This window comes from Gorilla gorilla, chromosome 3, assembly GCF_029281585.2.
Source record: "Gorilla gorilla gorilla isolate KB3781 chromosome 3, NHGRI_mGorGor1-v2.1_pri, whole genome shotgun sequence".
In the NCBI taxonomy this organism is placed as follows: Eukaryota; Metazoa; Chordata; class Mammalia; order Primates; family Hominidae; genus Gorilla; species Gorilla gorilla.
Genome location: NC_073227.2, coordinates 172,768,929 through 172,791,778, shown reverse-complemented (window position 1 = coordinate 172,791,778; position 22,850 = coordinate 172,768,929). Strand labels below are relative to the sequence as shown.

Genomic DNA, 22,850 nt, shown 5'->3' with positions numbered 1-22,850 from the left:
ATCCACTCCATCCTTTGTCAAATGCATTCTCCACACTGCACTACTTTATTCAACAAATATTTTTAAGGAACCTACTTTGTACTGCAGTGAATAAGACAGACAAGGAATTTGTGGAAATAGAAGATAAACATCGGGTAGTCAAAAGCACTACGAGGACAATCAAAGTCGGGTGATGAAATAGAGAGTGGCTAAATGACTACTCTAGACTGTGTTCAAATACAAGAAATCGGTGGCAGTTTTAACAAGGGGTATTAGTTTTGACACAGGAAAATGAAGGAAGTCCGCTGGGACGATGGTATCTGCTCCTAGCATATAAGGAGTGTGTTTCTGATACTGGCCAATAATAAAAAGGAAGTTAAAATGTACATGAACATTCAATCTAGGGCTGTTTGTCTCCAAATACCTCTGCTTAAACATAGCACTTACTACCTATATGGAAGTATCTTATTTTTGTTAACTTCTGTATGTCTCCCTTCTTTAGAATGTAAGCTCCATGAACATGCGGGCCATAACTGTCTTGATCTCTGCAGTAACTACAGTGCCTAAGAACTGAGCCTGGCATTACGGTAGGCATGCAAATAAGTATTTGTTGCATTAACGCACAAATTGCTGAGCGAAGCAGGAGAGTAGACAGAGAATATAACGGATTGGGTTTGGGGGCTGAGGAAGTCTCTGCTGAGATGTCAAGGTCGTTTACCTCCTCTTGCAAAGTTAACTGGGTTATAAAATCCCGGCCACGCTTCTTAGCACCAAGCACCAAGCGCTCACACTCTAACTGATACACACGCTCACAGCCACAAACCTCTCCAACTCCCCGCTAGGAGGAGTCACACCTCCCCACCCAGAAACCCTCCCACCCTCTCCTCTATTTCTCCTTTCCTCCCCTCTCCGCCGGGTTCCGGCAGGCTTCGAATCACAATGCTCGCCGGGAATAGTAGTCTTCCGGTCCGAGCCTATGGCGTTTTTAATGCATTTCCAGAACTACGCTTCCCAGGGAGCCTCGCGGCATAGTGAGGCTGAGTCACGTGACCAAGACCCTGGAGTTACAATGGCGGCGCCCATGCTGCGCTGGGGCTGCCGTGGAAGACGTTGGGCTTTCGCCCGGGTTGACGGCGGTTCTTGCCACCGAAGAGGGGCTCCGACTGGGTCCACATCCAACCGGATTAGGGGAGAGAGCTCAGTGGCTCAGCAGCCCCTCCACACGGCCCAGAAGACGAGGAAAGGGTATTCTGTTTCATACATTTCTGCCCACCTGTGAGGTGGAACTGCAGGACTGGGGAAATAATGGCAATTACGGCCCAGCTTCTAGACGTTTTGGCTGACGGGAGAGCGTTGAGTTATAACCTGGAGCCCCGAAACCTAAATAAAAGCACAAAACAGACTTTCTATCAGCTCCGCCCCCATATATAAACCACTGTTTTCAAATAGATGTAGTTGGGGAATTCGCGAGTGTAAAATAACAAATATTTTCTTGAAGGGTGCACAGACAGAAGAGTGGATTCGGTCATCTCACTAATAGCACTAGCAGTGGGGACGGTGACACGAGAAGCGGGATCATATTTAGCTGATTTTATTTAGCGCTAGTATGGGCCGGCAGCGTTCTAAAGGTAGAAAGGGAGCCTTTACCTACAAGCTCTTGGTAGTGGTGGGTTATTGTCATTAGTCAGAAAACACTAGCTATATGTGCAGGCGTTTTATGTTGAATATGTGTGACTAGACCTAGGAGGACGCAGCCAAAAGAAGAGATACTCCCCCTGGTTATATGGAGAGTTTGGCTTATTTGGCCAGATATCCCCTGAACAGCTGTTTATGCTCATTATGTAAGAATTAAATAGTTTCTCTTTAAATACAGAAACATATGGCAAGTTTCTAATATTTTGTTTATTCTTTGAGACTAGTTGGCATTATTTTTACTTTCAGTTGGAGGAACAGAGGGAAATTGTCCAGAAAGAAGTATTAAGTTTTGTATTCTTTTCTTGAATTAGATTGTTTCCTTGTGAATGGAAAGTACATTTTTTCTCTCATGTAATGGAAATGCAAAAATACTTTGAATGGTGCTTTACTGCATGCAGAATTTCTAATGAGTTCTTACTTTAATTCCCCTCCCTTATGGGCTGTGTTTCCAAACTTTAAAAAGAAGGACTTATTCTTGCAGTACTTCAGATATAGAACTTTATATATTGAAATGATTGAAACAAAACAAAACGATGTAAAATATGTGTGTGTATATATATATATATGTATGTATATACACAAAATTACTTGGGAGAAGAGCAGGATAGGAACATACATGGATTTCATAGGGAATAAGCACATTTATAAGGACCTGGAGAGGCCTATGTACAGACCCAACAGAGTAGGACTGACCAGATAAGAGAGATTATTATAGCATTTAACAACTTCTTAGATTTGATAGCAAATAAGCATGAAAAAAGTAACCTGAAATTAGGTCTCAGGAATTGAAAGTGATTTGGGGGACCAAAAATATGCCGCATCAGATGGTTTAGTGTGGTGGAGTTTTGCAAAATGTTTTCAAGAGTATCATTTAGTGGTGATTTATTATATCTGTGTCTCTCTGGTTATTATACATGCAAACCAAAACATGGTTGAGAATTTCCTTTTTAAATAAGAGACGTGGAACTATTTATCATTATTTCTCTAGTAGTATAATGTTGCCATTTGTGTTAATTCTAGATAATGTGGGAAAGATCAGCTTTCATCATTTACTGAGTGATTACTTGATAAGTTACAGTTAATTTGTTAAATGCTGCTTTTCACTGAAGTCAGCCAAGCAGTACCCATTTCTAAATTGTTTTAAGATGCCAAATTGTTCCTTTCTCTATTGCCTTCATGTTTATATCATCAGCCTCATGATGCCATGTTGTAAATGAATTTTAGTTTGCCAATCTCAGTGTAGGCGCTTATTCTGAATTTTTTTTATTTAGTCACTGATAAAATATGACACATTTTTAATGTGAGGATATAACATTGTAGTAAGTTTAAAACACATATAGGAAATTAACATTTGTGGTTTAGACTTATAGAAATTCATTCATGGTGACAAATATACATCTTAACCATTATCTCTTTCTTCTTAGTGAACACAAATGGGCTGCTGTGGTAGGTTTGGAAATTCATGCCCAGATTTCCTCCAACTCTAAACTCTTCTCTGGATCTCAAGTTCGCTTTTCAGCACCTCCAAATTCTTTGGTTTCTTTTTTTGATGCATCTCTACCTGGAACTTTGCCGGTAAGATTCTTATTTAATCCTATTTTCATTAGAAAAATGTTTATTTTATATTGAACATGGAAAATTATTTTGTTTTAATAATAACACAACTCTTTGGAAATACTTATTTAGGGAGTTTTGGGTGAAGCGGGATATATTAAATGTTTTCCGAAGACCCATCTCTGTGATGCTGTTTCTAAGTCTGAATATATTCATACACGTATTCATCACTTCACAAACATTTTAGCATGTCTACTAATACCAGACATTGGGCTTTGAGCTGGGTCATAAAGATGATCCTTGCCTTTAAGGAGTTCAAAAACTGGTAGGGGAGATGTGTCTTATAAACAAATAGAGAACAGTGTGATTCCTTCTTTGAAGGTAATATGCAGAGGATGGTTTCGAAACCCAGAGGAGGGACAACTAATTCAGTAAAAGAAAGGACTGCTGTGAGAAATTGAAGTAGGGGTACTTTAGGTTAAGGAAGGGTTACTGAAGAGGTGGTGGCCTGAGCTATTTGAGAAGCCCAATAAAATTTAGGCAGATAAATGAAGAAGGAGGAGGGGTCAACTCAAAGCAAGCAGTGTACATCACCTGATTTTACAGTGTAAGGCCAGTAATGATTGTGGTTATTGCAAATTAAGAAACACTCAATAATGTAGAAAACAGCCATAATATGCAGTGAGTTAACTATTGTACTCACTTAACCACTCATTTTTACTTGATCCTGTGGAATGACTGGGCCCAGTATACTCATCCCCAAGACTTTTGGCATATATTTTTAGATAGTTGGTTGAATTTTTAAGAAAAGTATGAAGGGAACAAGTAAATGTTTTAGCTAATAAATAGCATATGGTCTGTCCAGGACCTATAATATCAACTGTGTTTGGGGTTTCCTGCCATCTTTGGAGGAAATGTGTATCCATGGTGGTGACAAAGGTGGGGAGAGGCAGACATTGTCATGGGTGAATTCCATGCTCTCAAACATTTAAATAAGAGTGGAAGCTGGTTGAGGCCGGGCGCAGTGGCTCACGCCTGTAATCCCAACACTTTGGGAGGCCAAGGTGGGCGGATCACAAGGTCAGGAGATCGAGACCATCCTGGCTAACACGGTGAAACCCCGTCTCTACTAATAGTAAACTGCAAAAAATTAGCCGGGCGTGGTGGTGGGCTCCTGTAGTCCCAGCTACTGGGGAGGCTGAGGCAGGAGAATGGCGTGAACCTGGGAGGCAGAGCTTGCAGTGAGCTGAGATCGCGCCACTGCACTCCAGCCTGGGCAACAGAGCGAGACTCCGTCTCAAAAAAAAAAAAAAATCTGGAAGCTGGTTGAACTGAGCACTGGCAGGCTTGCAGAGGTATACTTTTCTCAGTCACTGACCAAAGTGGAAGATTCTGGGCAGTGCCCCCAGTGTGCCTGCGTCACTCAGCTTTGGTTGTATTGGGGCAGCATCTTTGTCTTGGAACTTTTCTCTTACTCGCATTTTCTGTCATGGAGGACTCCCTTCCCTGCAGACCATATCAAGGATCACCTTTGATTTGCTGCTGGGTCCCTCTGGGAGAAGATAGATGTGGAGGTGTGCCCTCTTTCTCTCTCTCTGACTTAGAGATCTATCTATGGAAAGATTTTTTGTTTATTTGAGAAGAGTGAATATTTTGGTTATAAATATATGACATCTTTTTTGGGCAGAGATGCAGATATAGTAGAGATACAGTAATATTTATTGTAAAATGGAAGGCAAGTTGTCATAACACCTCTACATTTTCCCTTCCAGATTCAAAACATTTTTTTCCCATGTGGTAGTTAATTATCAAGGGATTAGGCATAAGCTCTGAGTTCATCCTAGGTTTTTCCAGCTGTGAATGTGATGGCTATCAGGCCATACTTATTACAGCTCACTTTAGAAACAGGTCCATTTGCAGATAAGCATGTTTTCTGTATATAGACTCTCCAGCTGTACCTAAATTTGGTCAAAAATTAGACCAAATTAGAAAAATTCAAAATAATTAAAATGCCAGCATTTTAATTGCTTTGTAAAACTTGTCATGCACCAAAAAAGAAGGTGCTTGTTCACTGATAAGCATATCAATAACACAGTGAAGGTGTTTGGGACATTTGAGTGTTGAGAGCTTGGCTTACATTAATTAAATGGCGGACAAAGTCTGGAAATACAGTTTTGTATGAGCTAGGATTTGTTTTCCTCTTCAGAGCCTACAACGCTTATGGTTTAAGTAGCCTAAATGAGTTATTCTGTAGACAGAGCAGATCTACCTCTTCTTCAGAAATGTTTCTGCCTTTAAGGTACCTCATTTAGTACGTGAGCAACATTATACCCAAACTGCCAGAATTAAGCATTGCCATTCAAAACATTTCAAAATCTTTTGATTTACCTCTAAGTAGATTTAAAATACACTAAAACCTTTAGACCGTTGTCCTTCCCCTAAGCCCTATGGAGATGTATAAACATGCTCTGATAGCCAGACTCTGCTTATAACTCCATTCATAAGAAACCAATAATTTGAGAATATGTTTGTGCTTCCGAGGATTTTAGTAGAACGTTATGTTATGGTTTTGGTCAAGTAAACCAAAGTGTAAGTGTGATTCATGATGATACTTGAAACTCTTTCTGTGCAGGGCTTATATTGCTCCCTTCTCTCCTCCTTCTTCCCTGCCCTCTACCTGGCTGATTGTGCCTTCTCACATGGCTGTGTTCTGCCACTCAGCCCTGAAATGTTGGTTTCCCATGCCCTATTCTTTGGCTCTCAATTCTTCTGTTACCTGTGTTCCCCTGAGTAATCTTTTTACCCTCAAATAAAGCTCCCCTCTCTCTTTTAGGCAAGAAACCTATATCTATTGTGTCCTACTATACATTTCCATCTGAATGATTCATAAACATCTTAAATTCAGCAGTTACAGTGTTAAGCCTGTTATCTTTTCTCCCCAAAGTTTCACTGCCTCCTGACGAAAGAATAAACCAACAAGGGAAAAGATATGTAAGAAGAAGCAAAAATCAGTGGGAAAAGGATAAGTTATTTAACTGATGGTTTTGGAATTGGTTAGCTATTTGGAGAAAAAGTATCGCTCATTTCACACATCAAAACAAAGTTCATATATATATAATATAAGTTAAATGTCAAATTAAATCCAGAAATATCTAGGAGAATATTTGTTTGTCCTTGGGTTGGGGAGAAACTTTGTAGGCATAAAAGCAAGAAAAAACAGCTAATTAGGCAAAATGGCAATTTGACTACTTTATTCGCCCAACATATTTATTGACCTAGTAATTCTTTTAGGAATCTGTCCTTGGAAAATAAACATGTGGGCAAAGACTTATATGCAGAGATGTCTATAGCAGATCTATTTTTAAAGGTAGAAAATTGGAAGTAACCACAGTTTCTCAGTGATGGGGGAATCATTGAGTAAATTATAATACATCAGTACAGTGCAACATTATGAAGCCACTGATAATGTTTATAATAGACTTTTAGTGACATAGGAAAATGCTAAAGATAAAAATTCTAGTGAGATGAATAGAATTTTCATGTAGATTACTTAATCTTCTTTGCATCAGTTTCTTATAAAATGGGGATAATTGACTCATTGGATTTGTGTGAGAATTAAATGAATTAGTACCTTTAAAACACTTAAAACAGTAATTGCATGTAATAAGTGCACTTATTAATTAACAGATAATTAACAAGTAATAACAGGTAATTAATTAAAAAGCTCTTAATAATAGGTAAGGTAAATCTTACCTGCTAGCATACCCATAATGATTGGTGGCTTTTATCTTTACAAAGGCTCTCCTGAGTTATTGTGCACAGTTACATTGCCAGTGAGAGCAAAAGTAAATGCTACACATAACAATTGGTCACTTAACCTTGATTTCACTAGTTAAGTGATCTGCCAACAAAAACTAACCTGGGTATCTCATCACCTCAGAGATGTATAGAGAATTAAGTAAATAATGAAAACCAGTAAAAACTAGTATATTGGATAAAATTATTTCTGAATTAGAAATCATTGCTTTTATTGCGAAAAAGAAGGCTTATGAGCTTTTTTTTTCCATCTGTAGTTATTTGGAGTGTTTCTTTGGTTCAACATGGTATTGGCTCTTGATTTAGTAAAAAATTAGGATTGTCACTTAAAACAATTGTTATAATGTATAGTCTTTCTGTAGACATTTCATTCTTCTTCTCGGTCGGTTGTGTCTTCATTCACTCAGCTGGCATATATTGGATGCCCATGTTATGCTAGCCCTTGTGTAGCTCTAGTGACACAGTTTTGAACTTGGTAGATGATAGATATGGGTGTTGCCCACATGGAGCATGAACAAGCAAGCAGGCAGTTGCACTACCTTTTAATAAACATGTTAGTCGTGGAAATACAAGGTGCTTGAGGAGCACATAGGAAGAGTATTCAACACAGATATAAGGACTTGATGAAATTGGCCAAGTAGAAAGTGAATAGGATTTACAAAGACCAGAAGAAAAACAACGTGGCTTGCTCTAGAAACTGAAATGTTTTCCATGTGTTGTAGCATAGAACTTGAATATGGGCATTGCAAGAGGTGAGGCTAGAGCAGAAAGCATAGCCTGTACCATATAAGCCCTGATAAAGGGTGTGGATCCCATTTGCAAAGAGGTAAGAAGACGTAAGGAGAGTGCAGGGCCAGAAACTCCAAGGAAGTGAGTGTTTTGAGAAGGAGGGAGTACAAGAACATTGGATGCTACTGAGAGGTCAAGTAAAGTGAGGACTAGGAAGTGCCCATTGGATTTATTAAGAAGGGTATCCTTTGCAAGAACAGTTTGAGTGGGGTGATGGAAACAGAAGGTAGGTGGCAGTGGATTGAGAAATGTCATGGCATGGAGGAAGAAGTGAGTGTGGGCAACTGTTTCAAAAAGTTTTACTATGAAGGACAACAGAATGCAGCAAGTGAAAGGAGACATAGAATCAAGAGAAAACATTTATTGGTCATGTCTTTCTTAATATTGGAGAGACTTGGGAATGTTTAAATGCTGATGAGTTATGTAGTCTATGATAATGTACACTTAAAATGTGTTTAAGAGGATAGATTTCATGTTAAGTGTTCTTACTGCAATAAAACAAAATATTTTTAAAATGCTGATGAGAAGGAGCCAATGAAGAAGGGGTAAAGACAGGAGAGGCTTTTGATTAATATGACCAACTGAACACATGCATTTTAATCCATCCTCTCTGTAACCCAGAGAAACCCCACTGAAATCATAGTGAAAGAATGCAAATGTGATAAGCCTACAAAAGAATGGGAGAGGAGACAAGAGTGTGTGAGAGAGAGATGGTAGGTGGAGGAGGGCCTCACTTTGCAGAGGATGCACTGTGACCTAAGTGCCTGCAGGAAGGGACACTAGCGAGAACTGAGACGATGTGTCCTACACAACCTTGAAAACGCTCAGGATGTGGGGGCGTCAAGTATTGTGGAAGGCTGGCTGAGGTGAAAACAAAGGGGTTGAGTCAGAGTCTGAGTACAGTGCAGTGAGATCTGAGCTTCTCTACCTGACCCTGGGCAGCTGCCCTACCCCCATAGGAATGTATAGTCTTTGGAGAAATTCAGCTCATGACACACTTTCCCTGAGGCCACCAGTCAGAGCAAAAGGTGGTGTCAGACAGCATCTGTAGTGAACTCCAGGACCTACCCAGTTGTTTTCCCTGCCCCAGTGCGGGAACTCAGGTGGCCTGGTATGTCCATCTTTCCTCTTCCCCTCCTCCCCCAAGCAAGAATCTGCAGGAGCTTCTTTGAAGATTGTGTGACCCTAGTGGGAAGAACATGAGATATTGACATGGTGGGAGGTCTCTCAATTTAAAAAAATCTGTCTGGCCACCTGATTGCTTTACAGTGAAGGCCACTGGTGAATAAGCCCTGGGCATTTACATAGGACTTTTAATTGGCATTTTAGTGTCTTACTTTAAAATATAGATTGAGAGCCAGAAATCGCCAGGCACTTGAGGAGATTCTCCAACATGATAGACAAAGCTCAAAATAAAAAAGAAAACTAAAGGAAATAGGAGGCTATAGATAATGCACAGGGTAAAAGAATACTTAAAAAATTAATAGCTTTTATAAATGTCCTCAGAGAGATAAGGGAAGGTAGCTGCCTCTTTGAAACAAGAACACAATACTGCTTTTAAAAAAGAACAAACAGGATAAAAACGAGCTCTTAGAAATTAAAATTATGGTGCCTCTCCTTTGCCTGGGAAAGTTAGAAAATAATGTCAAGAAAATCTTCCAGAGATCAAAACCAATGTGCAGTGCATTGGACAATAGAAGAAAAAAATAAGCAAATTAGAGAATCAGTCCAGGAAGTTCAGCATCTGATTAATAAGAGACTCGTGAAAAAATAGAAAACAGACTCGAGGAAACTCTCAAACAAAACACGTGGATTAATTTCCCAGAATTGAAGTACATATATCTCTAAATGGAAAGGGCCTGCCAACTACCCAGCATGAGGGATAAAAATAGTCTAACATGAAGGCATGTCAAGAAACTTATTAACACTAGGAATAAAGTTAAGGTCCTAAAGCTTACAGAGAAGAAAAAAATAATCAGGTCCACATACAAAGGATTGGGAGTCAGACATCAGACTTTTCAACAGCAGCACTTATACCTGTAAGAGAATGGAACCATGCCTTAAACATTCTTAGGGGAAAAAAATTATAATTCTAACCTAGAATTCTGTACCCAACAGTGTCAATCAGATGTGACAGTAGAAGAATGGTATTTTCAGACAGACTCTCAAAAAGTTTGCCTTTCATTACCCCAGGAACCTGCTGGAATAATAGAGAGGTTTCAGGTTGCCAGCTCTACCATGAGACCTGTTGGAAGAGGAGGAAGGTGGCTCCAGAATAAAGAATTCTAGGAAAAAATGAGAGTAGGGAATTAGCAGGTATCTGATTTGTGTGGAAAAAAGATTTCCATATAATCTAACCTTTAGAGGAATGAGCAATAGGTACATAAAAAATGAAGCACATGAAAACAATGAAGGACTTAGCAAGTCTAGGAAAAACAAAATGTTCAAGAAAGGAAATGTAATCATAGTGTTTTATTAGCTTAGGAGAGAAACATGTAAATAATAATAGAAGCACCAGCTACTGATTTAATAAAAACTGTGATATAACTTGGATATTTGGAAAAGAACTAAATTCTTACCTACCATAATTGGAAGTCATGTTCTAAATTGGTAAAGCAAGAAAAAAGTAACCTAAGTATAGGCTGTAGGAACATTTTTGGCCACTGATTGGAGGCCTCTTTCTCCTTTTCAGGCCTTAAGCTAGTAGATGGGTTTTATTTTGTTGTGTTTTTCTTTGGCGGTGAGGTGGGATGTGGGATTGTTATTGTGTTTTGTTTTGTTTTTTAATTAGGTGATGGGTAAATGATTTGGAGCTCCCAAAAAACAGACTAGTAGTCAAAAGCATTTTTTAAAAAAAGATTTATTTTTATTTTATATACAAGATAATGTTAGGTAATAATCAAACATTACCTGTACTGGTTTCTCAGCCTTTTGCTGGTGAAGTGCTTTTTGTTTTGTTTTGTTTTTTGTTCTCAAAGTCCAAACAATGAGTCCCCTACCACACCCCTGTTCTCACAGCTCTTACCCTTACCCTGATTTTAGGAGAAATAGACTCATCCACATTCTAGATCCATCCATACTCAAGCTCATGCATGTAATGGCTCTGTCTGCTTCCCTGGGGGAGACATGACCTACCATCCTTTTTTCTACCTGACTTTATGGACTTTTATGTTACCCAGCTTATCATGGTAGGGCTTTTAGGGAGTGGGTATATTTTATTTTTGTATATAAATATAATTTAGCAGCTAGGCACAGTGGCTGATGCCTGTAATCCCAGCACTTCGGAAGGCTGAGGTGGTTGGATGGCTTGAGCCCAGGAGTTGGAGACCAGCCTGGGCAACATGGTGAAACCCTGTCTCTACAAAAAAAAAAAAAATACAAAAATAAGTCAGGCATGGTGGTGTATGCCTGTAGTCCGCTACTTGTGGGGTTGAGGTGGGAGGATCACTTGAGCTTGGGAGGTGTACCACGGCACTCCAGTCTGAGTGACAGAGTGAGACCCTGTTTCAAAAAAAAAAGAAAAGAAAAAAATATAATGTAGCAAGCTTGGGTAAATTCTTTGATAAAGTAAGATATAAAAATATTGCAAAATGTCTCATATTGTTATTCTCTTATCTTGTAACTTACCTCAGTTATCTCTCAGAAATGGAATGGGCCACGTCTTAGGAGTCCACGTTCTTAAAACAAGTACACTGTATCATTGAGACAGTTTATCAAATCTGTCTTTTTTCCAAATTAAGGAAGGATTGTCACATAGCAAATGGCCAGGAGCCTTGGCCAACAGGTGATGGATTTTCCAAAGGTCCCCTGGCACAGCATATTATTTAAAAATAGGAAGATAAATACCAGACGAGACAGCTCAAAGATCCGAAGGTGGTTGCTGCCAGGGAACAGGACGGGACCTAGAAAGAGGTGGGGCAGGGGACTGCTGCTTTTCATGATCAGTTATTTAAAAATACATGTCTGTGATATTTTGTTTAAAAAACTTAAGTTAGGGGCTGGGCGTGGTGGCTCACGCCTGTAATCCCAGCACTTTGGGAGACCGAGGTGGGCGGATCACGAGGTCAGGAGATTGAGACCATCCTGGCTAACACGGTGAAACCCCATCTCTACTAAAAGTACAAAAAATTAGCTGGGTGTGGTGGCGGGCGCCTGTAGTCCCAGCTACTCGGGAGGCTGAGGCAGGAGAATGGTGTGAACCCGGGGGGCGGAGCTTGCAGTGAGCCGAGATAGCACCACTGCACTCCAGCCTGGCATGAGACCCAGACTCTGTCTCAGAAAAAAACAAAACACAAAAAACTGAGGTTTAAAGTAATAAAGATATAAGGGGGAGGGAATTGTTGATAGAATAAGGTTCCTAAGAAAGCAGACAATGTCTCCAGAGCTGTGGAGAAAGAGCCCTCTCCTACTGTAACCCAAGGGGAAGATGTGTCCCTCTGCCCCCAGGTGTGAGGAAGTTTTGAGGTTTGGTTGTCAAAGGTTGAGGAAACACCTCTCTGATTTTTTTCTTTTTTCTTTGTGTTTTATTATGTATATATAATTATTATACTTTAAGTTCTAGGGTACGTGTGCACAACGTGCAGGTTTGTTACATATGTATACATGTGCCATGTTGGTGTATTTACATTAGGTACATCTCCTAATGCTATCCCTCCCCCACCCCCACCCCACAACAGGCTCTGGTGTGTGATGTTCCCCTTCCTGTGTCCATGTGTTCTCGTTGTTCAGTTCACACCTATGAGTGAGAACATGTGGTGTTTGGTTTTCTGTCCTTGCGATAGTTTGCTGAGAATGATGGTTTCCAGCTTCATCCATGTCCCTACAAAGGACATGAACTTATCATTTTTTATGGCTGCATGGTATTCCATGGTGTATATGTGCCACATTTTCTTAATCCAGTCTATCGTTGTTGGGCATTTGGGTTGGTTCCAAGTCTTTGCTATTGTGAATAGTGCCGCAATAAACATACGTGTGCATGTGTCTTTATAGCAGCATGATTTATAATCCTTTAGGTATATACCCAGTAATGGGATTGCTGGGTCAAATGGTATTTCTAGTTCTAGATCCCTGAGGAATCGCCACACTTGTCTTCCACAATGGTTAAACTAGTTTACAGTCCCACGAACAGTGTAAAAGCATTCCTATTTCTCCACATCCTCTCCAGCACCTGTTGTTTCCTGACTTTTTAATGATCGCCATTCTAACCGGTGTGAGATGATACCTCATTGTGGTTTTCATTTGCATTTTTCTGATGGCCAGTGATCATGAGCATTTTTTCATGTGTCTGTTGGCTGCATAAATGTCTTCTTTTGAGAAGTGTCTATTCATATCCTTCGCCCACCTTTTGATGGGGTTGTTTTTTTCTTGTAAATTTGTTTGAGTTCTTTGTAGATTCTGGATATTAGCCCTTTGTCAGATGGGTAGATTGCAAAAATTTTCTCCCATTCTGTAGGTTGCCTGTTCACTCTGATGGTAGTTTCTTTTGCTGTACAGAAGCTCTTTAGTTTAATTAGATCCCATTTGTCAATTTTGGCTTTTGTTGCCATTGCTTTTGGTGTTTTAGACATGAAGTCCTTGCCCATACCTATGTCCTGAATGGTATTGCCTAGGTTTTCTTCTAGGGTTTTTATGGTTTTAGGTCTAACATTTAAGTCTTTAATCCATCTTGAATTAATTTTTGTATAAGGTGTAAGGAAGGGATCCAGTTTCAGCTTTCTACATATGGCTAGCCAGTTTTCCCAGCACTATTTGTTAAATAGGGAATCCTTTCCGATTTCTTGTTTTTGTCAGTTTTGTCAAAGATCAGATAGTTGTAGATGTGTGGTATTATTTCTGAGGGCTCTGTTCTGTTCCATTGATCTATATCTCTGTTTTGGTACCAGTACCATGCTGTTCCAGTTACTGTAGCCTTGTAGTATAGTTTGAAGTCAGGTAGTGTGATGCCTCCAGCTTTGTTCTTTTGGCTTAGGATTGACTTGGCAATGCGGGCTCTTTTTTGGTTCCATATGAACTTTAAAGTAGTTTTTTCCAATTCTATGAAGAAAGTCATTAGTAGCTTGATGGGGATGGCATTGAATCTATAAATGACCTTGGGCAGTATGGCCATTTTCACGATATTGATTCTTCCTATCCATGAGCATGGAATGTTCTTCCATTTGTTTGTGTCCTCTTTTATTTCATTGAGCAGTGATTTGTAGTTCTTCTTGAAGAGGTCCTTCACATCCCTTGATTTTTTTCATTTTGTAGCAGATATTGCTCCTTACATCTCACTCTGATTTTGGGCACCATTCTCTTCCTGTGTTGGTGGCTCTTGCTTTCCAGGTCTGTGGGTGATGAACTCTCTTAGTCTGTATGTGCCTCCAGCTGTTTCTGTTTCCCCCTCACTCTGGAATAGTAGTATAGAATTCCAACTTGACATTTATTTCCCGTTGGCACTTGAAGACATTTTTCCATTGTCCTTAGGCATCTGTAATTGCTGATGAGAAGTCTGCATCCCTTGTCAGTAACCTGTTTTGTCACTCTGATAGCTTTAGCCAGGATGTGTCCAGATGTGAACTTGTTTCTATTTATTCTGCTCAGTGTGATTTTTAACTTAAGTACTGTACCCTGGACTATGGAGTTATCTCTATGGAATGAATTCCTGGTGGCCTCTGCCAGGGCCCATTGGGGTTTATTGAATGAACCGGTTTGTATGTTAATTTCTTGGCCCCCTAACTGCCACACAGCTTAGATAGTGCCAGCGTCAAGCTGCACACATCCAAGCCAGGCACAGCCAGGGGCTCAGATTTCTCAAGACTCTTTTTCACCTATGGCCTGAAGTAGCTGGCCTCCTCCACAGCAACCCCTCCAGTTGGTGGCAAAAGATTTTCTAACTGGACTAGAATTTTTTGGCTCACAGCTTTATGCAGGAAGCCATCCCAGCTCCCTACCACATGGGCTCATGGCCTTGACTTCTGCCCCCAAGGTGCTTTAAAGCATTGACATCTGATGTCTCATCAGCCCAGTTAACAATAATAATGGTAGTAAAATCAACTACCATGTACCAAGTGCTTACCATGTGGCAGGCACTGTTCTAGGTGCTTTATATGTATTCACTTATTCTAACCTCATAACAACCCTACCAGGCAGTTGCTGTTCTTATCACAGTTAGAAAGTGAGTAGAAAATGTGTTGTCCTGTCTCTTGTGGTTACCCCTGGTGTCACATGGCTTACTACCATTACTTCTGTGGCCCCAGGGGATTTTCTTGCTTGCTTTGAGCTTGGCTCTGGACATGTACACATCTGTGTATTTGTAAATTTATATGTATATATAAATGGATGTGTGTATAAATAGAATACTTCATTTCTGCCTCCTGCCTCCATCTCCCTGTTCCCCAGCATGTCTGGAGCACACCTGCTGTCTTGACCAACCCCCTCCCCATTCTGATTAGTAACCCTTATTCTGAATGTTTTTTAGGATCTTTTTATTTTCTTATTTTCCCTCAGTTTTAGGATTTTATGGAAGCCTATCATAAATCTTGAGGATGAAAAGGTCAGCCAGCCCATTTCACTGCTTATAGGCAGGATTACAGCTACACTAAGGACAGCATTCTTTGTTTTTATTAGTAGGGATTCAGCTTCGCTCATTATTTTGACTTAGTAAAATCTCTTTACTGTGGTGCAGAGTCTTCCTTAATTTATTAATTATTCACCTATAGATCTATAGACAGGATCTTAGGTTGTTTGCTTAGTTATTTCCTGTTTAACAATATCATTCCAATTTTTCTACTTGTAATACTTTGTATATGGTTGTGAAATGGGAAGAAAAATAAGAAAGAAAATATATTTGTTTGGTAAAATGTCATGGGCTTTACAAGTCTGTTTCATAATTGGCCAAGTAATATTTCCAGTAATGGTGAGATTTCAGCAAAGAATCAAGTTTGTTTGAAATTTATGCATGTGCAAACCCATGTTTACACATACACACACACACACTCACTTTTTGTCATCGGAAATGCTTGCCCTCTCCTGGTGTCAGTTCCCACGCAGGAGAAAGGGGAGAGGACACCGTCGCCTCTGCCGTAGCTGGCTGGTAGGAATGCTCAGTGTGGCACAGTAGATAACTCCTGATAATCAGGCTGCACTACAATTCGTTTAATAAGAAATGAGGAGCTCTGCTCTTGTTTTGCTTGTCTGAAAGCTCTTATCTGTATGTAACATAGAACTCCCTAGCAACTGTGAATGCCTCTTGTCTCCAGAACTGGGGAAAAGACCATAAAAGCCGTTTTTCACACATGTATGCAAGAATATTCTCCTCTTTTCTCAGGATCAGCCTGTCTAAAAAGGCATTCAGGGCTTTCCATATCAAAGGTATTTAGAATTGGCCCTGGAAGCTATGGAATGAAAACAGGAATGTTGTTTACTACATTTTACAAAACTTTCTTTTATTTACAAGAGTGCATACTATTATTAGCCAGAATAAGGGGAATGAAGAGGGGAAGAAATATGATGTGAATAAATATGATGTGATGCCTGCCCTCTGGGAACTAACAAACTATGCAAATGCTGTGCTTTCTGCTAGAGATTCCTTCTGGAACATAGGTATGCACATTGCAGCAGAAGGGGTCTTGCCTCCCTGAAGAAATGGTGATGTGAACGCTTTTCTAAAGTACTTTGGAATTAATTTATTTTTTAGATTCCTTATGACAGATTTCAAGCTAGGTAAATCTGCAGCATTCCGACTCTGAACATAGAAGATATTGGTGATAACTTTTGTTTTGAAGAACCTACTAGATTTAGAAACCCTTGACTAGTCTAGGGAGCATCAGGCTTTCTGAAATGCTTTTCTGACTCCTAATTCTAAACATAATTATAAAAGTTGTTTTTAACTCAAAATGTAGAAATGAAACATAAATTGAAGATAGCATCATTAGGGAAAAGTCTTTAAATACGTACATTTATAATCAGATCTATATTTATCCCTCTGTCCATTCGCACTTAGATGATGTTTAGCTATTTAACTAAGAAGACAAAATGTGACCATTTTCTATGAAATTTCTTTCCATTTCAATGATTTGCTTTAATGTAATCTGAAAGATTTATAATTATATTGTATACTCAGACTTGCTTCTTGCCAGTCACTCTGCAAATCACTTCTATAGTTATCCTCCATGCTTTTGAGAGTGAGGTGTTGCAGGGATGAGGTGTTTTGTATAGTGACCCTTGTCACCCTAAAGGAGGTATGTGTCTGTGAGCTCATACCCATAAATGTGGAAGGTTCCTTTTCAGCTCTTACTCTGCTGATGGTCTAAACCTGCCTTATAACTTAGTTAACCGGATGTCTCCCATGAACTCAGTGACTCATGACAATGATGACTTTCATGTTCAGGAGGCAGCATGATCTCACCTCCCTCCCTGTGGGAAGCATTTGACTCCTTCCCTGCCATAGATCTTTTTCTAACTTTCAGTGGGTTCTTGAAAGCCTCTCTCTTCACGGCCATTTTCACTTCCCTACCTCTCTACCAGTTTTGCGTGCAATATTCCCCACCTGAAACCTAACCATATTAATAATAATGCTTCTACTATTTTTATTTTTATTTTTTTTTAGAGACAGGGCCCCACCATGTTGCTCAGGCTAGTTTCTAACTCCTGGGTTCAAGGAGTCCTCCTGCCTCCACCTCGCAAAGTGCTGGGATTATGGGCATGAGCCACCATGCCTGGCCTCTACTTTCTATCAATATGTATTTGTTTCATACAGTTGACTGAACATCTTTTTATGTTTTATGTATGTTGTTTATAAGGATTTCTGTGTTTGATTATAAGCTTCTAAAGAGCAATTCATGGATCTTTCTTGGGCTACTTGACAGTACCTTGCATAGAACATGTGTATAGCACCCCTTGTAAATATTTCCCTATATACTTGCATACACGTACATAACACGTGCGTACACACACATGAGGCATCCATATGAAAGGATTTTCCTGTCTAAAACCCTTTAGCTATTTTTTAAACTTCTTTATGGGTCTCTTGTCCTGGCTGAACATAAGACAACCTTTTCTTGATTACCCAAGCTTATCAGCAACATCAGTTATTGCTCAGTGTTATAATGGTGGCTTCAAGGTCTATTGAGGTGTGTAAAGCTTTTTGATCCTACAGTAAATGGCTAAAGATAGCCATTGTTTTTAGGTTTCATATTACAGTGTTTTTCCCTGCTTTTATAGTTATGTGTTCCTCACCGGGTTTTTAAAGCTGCTGTCAGTATATTTGGCTCTAGGAATCCCTTCTTGCTCATTTTTCACTTCTCAATGATTATTTCTGATTAGTTCACAAAGTCAGATTATCACTTTTGTAAATATAAATAAGAACAAAGCTCTGAGTAGAAACCTGTCCTACAAAAGAAAGTACATGGATGCTATGAAAGCTATTTAGCATCATCATGTGACGCTAGAATAGGAAGAGGTCCTGAAAATCATTCAGTTCAGTCCTTTTAATTTACAGATGAGAGAACTGCTGTTGGGACTTGCCCATGGTCACACAATTTCTTAACATTCCATTCAGATTAGAACCAAAGTTTCTCACTTCCAGTTCAGTGATTAGCTCCCAACCTGTTCCACTATAGTTGGAGTTGCTGGAAGTCAGATTTATGTAGGTGGCTATTATTTTACAGATATGTATATATGAGTATACATCCAAAAACGTTAATCTCATTAACAGATGTGTGTGTAATATGTTTATAGATGTATGTCCACATGCTTATACACATACAGAGGCACTGACTACACAGCACTGATGCTGGTTGTATGCACCATGTGTTATGATGCCCTCTAGGTGTGAGATCTAAACCTAGGGAGAGAGCAAAGACAAGAATGTTGAGTCAGAAGAAGAAATGGATAAAGGAAATCTCACCTAATTAGCCTCCAATTCAGGGCCCTGTGCATCGGATTTCCCCAGACTCACCATGAAGGAAGCAGGCCTGTCTATGGGCAGCTCTTAGCTGTATGTATCACTATGCAAATAGCGGTCACGGGAAAATTCTTTTAGGATCTTTTCTCTAGGCTTCATTCTGGCCAGTTTTCTCTACACTGACTTCTAGTTCACTAATTTTCTTTATAATATTCACTCTTTTACATATCCATTGAGGTTTTTAGTTCACTAGATCTTTCAATTACAGAAATTCTGTTTTTCTCTTTTAAATTTCTCTAGCCTTTTGAAAATAACTTGTTCCTTTTTCATGTATTCAGTTATTTCTTTCATAATTTTACAGCTACTTATTTTATAGTCTGTATTCAGTAATTCCATTACCTGAAGTTCTTGGGTGATCTTATTATGCTTTTTGCTTGACTGCTGATTCTGGCTGGCAGTAGATGATTTTCTGGTGTATTTTGTAATTTTTTTATTATGAAGCCATATCTGACAGGGCTTTATTAGTGGGATCTTGTTGAGAGTGCATCTCTTTAAAGCGCTTTTGCACTGGCTTTTGCCTGATGCTCCAGGTCTAAGCCAGGGCCATTTTCCATATTTACCTCTTAGCTTGGGGGCTTCTGGACCACAGAGTTAGTACATCTGACCCCAAGCCTGTCTGAGAGCAGACTATCAATTCTTAGGGCAGACTCCCATACCCCCTGTCCCATTGCCACCCACCAAAATCTAAAATCTGGCTGAAACTTTATTAAGGTTGAAACCTTATAGAAGGGAGGGAATGAAACAAAGGCTGTGAATGTGGGTGACTCAGAATGGAGCAGGGAAGGCACCTTTAACCTCTCTCTGGCCCCCTTGCCCTGTCCCATTAAGATATCCCTCCCAGCTGGGTGCGGTGGCTCACGCCTGTAATCCCAGCACTTTGGGAGGCCAAGGCGGGCAGATCACGAGGTCAGGAGATCGAGACCATCCTGGTTAACATGGTGAAACCCCGTCTCTACTAAAAATACAAGAAATTAGCCGGGTGTGGTGGCGGGCGCCTGTAGTCCCAGCTACTCAGGAGGCTGAGGCAGAAGAATGGCATGGACCGGGGATGCGGAGCTTGCAGTGAGCCGAGATAGCGCCACTGCACTCCGGCCTGGGCGAAAGAGCGAGACTCCATCTCAAAAAAAAAAAAAAAAAAAAAAACAAACCATATCCCTCCCTTCCGATTGTAATTCTTCTGTGTTGGTGTGTATGTATTGCAGTTCACACTAGTTAGGGCCAAGATTGGTGCACATCCCAGTACCTCTTATCTGTCCTCTCATCACAGACACAGATCAGGTGACTGAGCTCTTTCCAAATTCCCGCTAGATGTGCAAGGATGCACTCTCTCACCTATTGCCTTTAAAGATGATCATTTTCCCAAAAAAAGCTTCATCCTTAATAAAATGATTCCCTTAACCTTTGTGGAAATGATGATGCCATCTCACTCCTCCTAAAGAACAACAAAAAGCAATATGATGGTGTTGACAGGACCAGCTGGCTCTAGTGGGAGAAATCAATGAGGAAATTGAGAGTTCGCTTTCCTCTCCACCTGAGCCTTGGCGAACATGAGGGACCTCGTCTGGCCTCCCCCTGGGTGAATCTTCTGGGTCTGCAGAGCATCTCCCTGACTCAGCAGTGTTTCTTAGGAGCTTGGTGTTCCTTTCCTAGTAATGGAAGTCTCCAGGCAGCTTGCTCATCTCCCCACAGATTCATTCCTGAGCAAGTAACTGCCAGTATTGTTTGGGAAAGCCTTTTCTCCCATTTCCACATCCTTTTATTGGTTTGTTTTCCCTCAAAAATATGCACATGGATGAGATATGGAGCAAAATAATAAGCCCTTATTAGAGAAGGCAGTGTTATACTTTGAATTATTAACTGTTCAAAATGAATTTTGTACACTACTGCAACCAAAAATCTGTAATACAGTAGTACTCCCTTATCTGTAGTTTCACTTTCTGTAGTTTCAGTTACCCTCAGTACAGGAGAATAAGATATTTTGAGAGAGAACACATTCATATAACTTTGATTACAGTATATTGTTCTTTTTTATTATTGTTAATCTCTTGCTGTGCATAATTTATAAATTAAACTTCATCATACATACCTATGGATAGGAAAAAAAATAGTCTGTGTCGGACTTGGTACCATCCGAGGCCTCAGGCATCCCCCAGGGGTCTTGGAACCTATCCCTCATGGATAAGGGGGCACTCCTGTACTGGAAAGAGAGGTAGGAGTGTGCAGAAAATAAAGTATGAACACATTACCAAAGATGCCTGGGAGTACAAAAGCTTAGGAGTCTTTTGGTGATATAAATATGTAGTAGTCCAAAAAAAAAACCTAACAGTGTTCTGTGACACTATTTTTGTCTCTGCCATTCGAGTAGCTCATACAGGCTTTGTTCTGGTGATTTATACTAGAAGCCTATAATAAAAACGCAGCCCGAAATCATGCAGCTGGGTACCATTCATTTTTCTTCCATGGACAGTTCCCGAACTTAACAAATTACAGCAGGCCTGGCAAAGCTCTTCCTGCAAAGGCAATACATGCCTGGCCATGGCAGCTGCCCTCTTGGGTTTCTTCTGCTTTGTGGCATCATTGGTGATGCTGCGGGGATTGCTAGATGGTTTTTATGAGTACATCATGTACTGCATAATGACATTTTGGTAACAACAGACTACATATATGATGGTGGTCCCATAAAATTACAGTGGAGCTGAAAAATTCCTATGGCCTGGTGATGTCATAGCCATCTTGTCATCATGGCGTAATACATGACGATATGTTTAGATACACAAATACTTACTGTTGTGTTACAGTTGCCTACAGTATTCAGTACATAACATGCTGTACAGGTTTGTAGCGTAGGAGCAATAGGCTATATCCTGTAGCCTAGGTGTGTAGAGGGCTGTCCCATCCAGGTTTGTATGAGTACACTCTTACAATGTTCATGCAACAGCAAAGTCTCCTAACAAGGCATTTCTCAGAACATATCTCCATTGGTAAGTGATGCACGACTGTACTAGTAAAGAGTTTCTAGGAAGATATTGTGTAGTTTTAGTGGGTCAATAAAAATAATACTCGCTTCCTGTCTTGAGTCAGAAGCAACTGAGAAATCAGCACAGAAGTCAGACAGATGGAAATGAACATACCAGCTTTATTACAGATAATAGCTTGATTGAAAAATGCAACGTGATGTTTAGCCACATGCTTTTTAGTACTTGCTGCCTCTGTTGAACTCAGCTTTCCAAAACTGCAGGCTTTTCACTTGTAGAGGACGAACTTGCTTCTGCAGAAAGCTTATCATGTCGCCAGAGTAGAGCTGACTGTCCCATCATTGTGGGCATGTTGATTAGGAAGAACTCATGCAGGCTTTGTCCTGATAATTTATACTATAAGCTTCTATAGGAATGCTCAGCCATGGGGCCAACCCACTCATGTGGTTCCATTTCCCAAAGTCACTTGTCAGAAAAGTCACTCTTTTGGGGACAAGAGAATACAGAGTAGAAAGCAAAGTCCTGTCACATGGAAACCTAGGGGCAGGGGAATGACTCTTGCCCAAATTGTGCCCTCAAAAGCATGAAGCCAGTGTCACATCATGTCTGGGCGTAGATGTGAGAAGCTGTTTTTGGGTGAGTCTTGCAGAATTCTTTGTTTATACTGCAAGTAGATGCACTTGTCATCTGAGGCCATTGGCTTGGCCTTTCTTGGCCATTTTTATGTGTGTTTGCGGCTTCACATGTAACATTGTGGGGAGAGTTGGCTATTTTCTACGCTGCGGCATCTTGGGGAGTTTTTTTCCTCAGCTCTTTTAAAAATCTTGGCAAAGTTAGGAAGTCATTTTGCCATTGGCATACCAGAGATGACAAACGTAGGCTTGGTGATTCTGGCATGGGTAGGTAGTCAGGCTGGGCTCCTCTGAAGAGCATTCTGTTCCTCATGGCAGAGGATTCTTGCTAGTGAGCCTTTGTGTTTCCCAGCCTTTCACCACTGGGTACATCATTATAATAAGGACTGGAGCTGGGGCAGGGATAATAACTGGGAATCAAAAGGCATTAGTGCTCCCGGGAGCCTTAAAATATTCTATTCTAAATTT

General features: G+C 40.1%; 1 protein-coding gene across 1 annotated transcript in view; it reads left to right on the top strand.

Annotated features, from left to right (window-relative positions):
• Positions 1 to 998: 998 nt before the first annotated feature.
• The window catches only part of GATB (glutamyl-tRNA amidotransferase subunit B), an 89,425-nt gene continuing 67,573 nt past the window's right edge, over positions 999 to 22,850 (top strand). The window contains exons 1-2 of the mRNA XM_004040506.5: positions 999 to 1,224; positions 3,099 to 3,249. Of these exons, the coding sequence (XP_004040554.1) occupies positions 1,049 to 1,224; positions 3,099 to 3,249 (327 nt within the window). The 5' untranslated portion in view covers positions 999 to 1,048. The remainder of the gene's footprint in view (positions 1,225 to 3,098; positions 3,250 to 22,850) is intronic.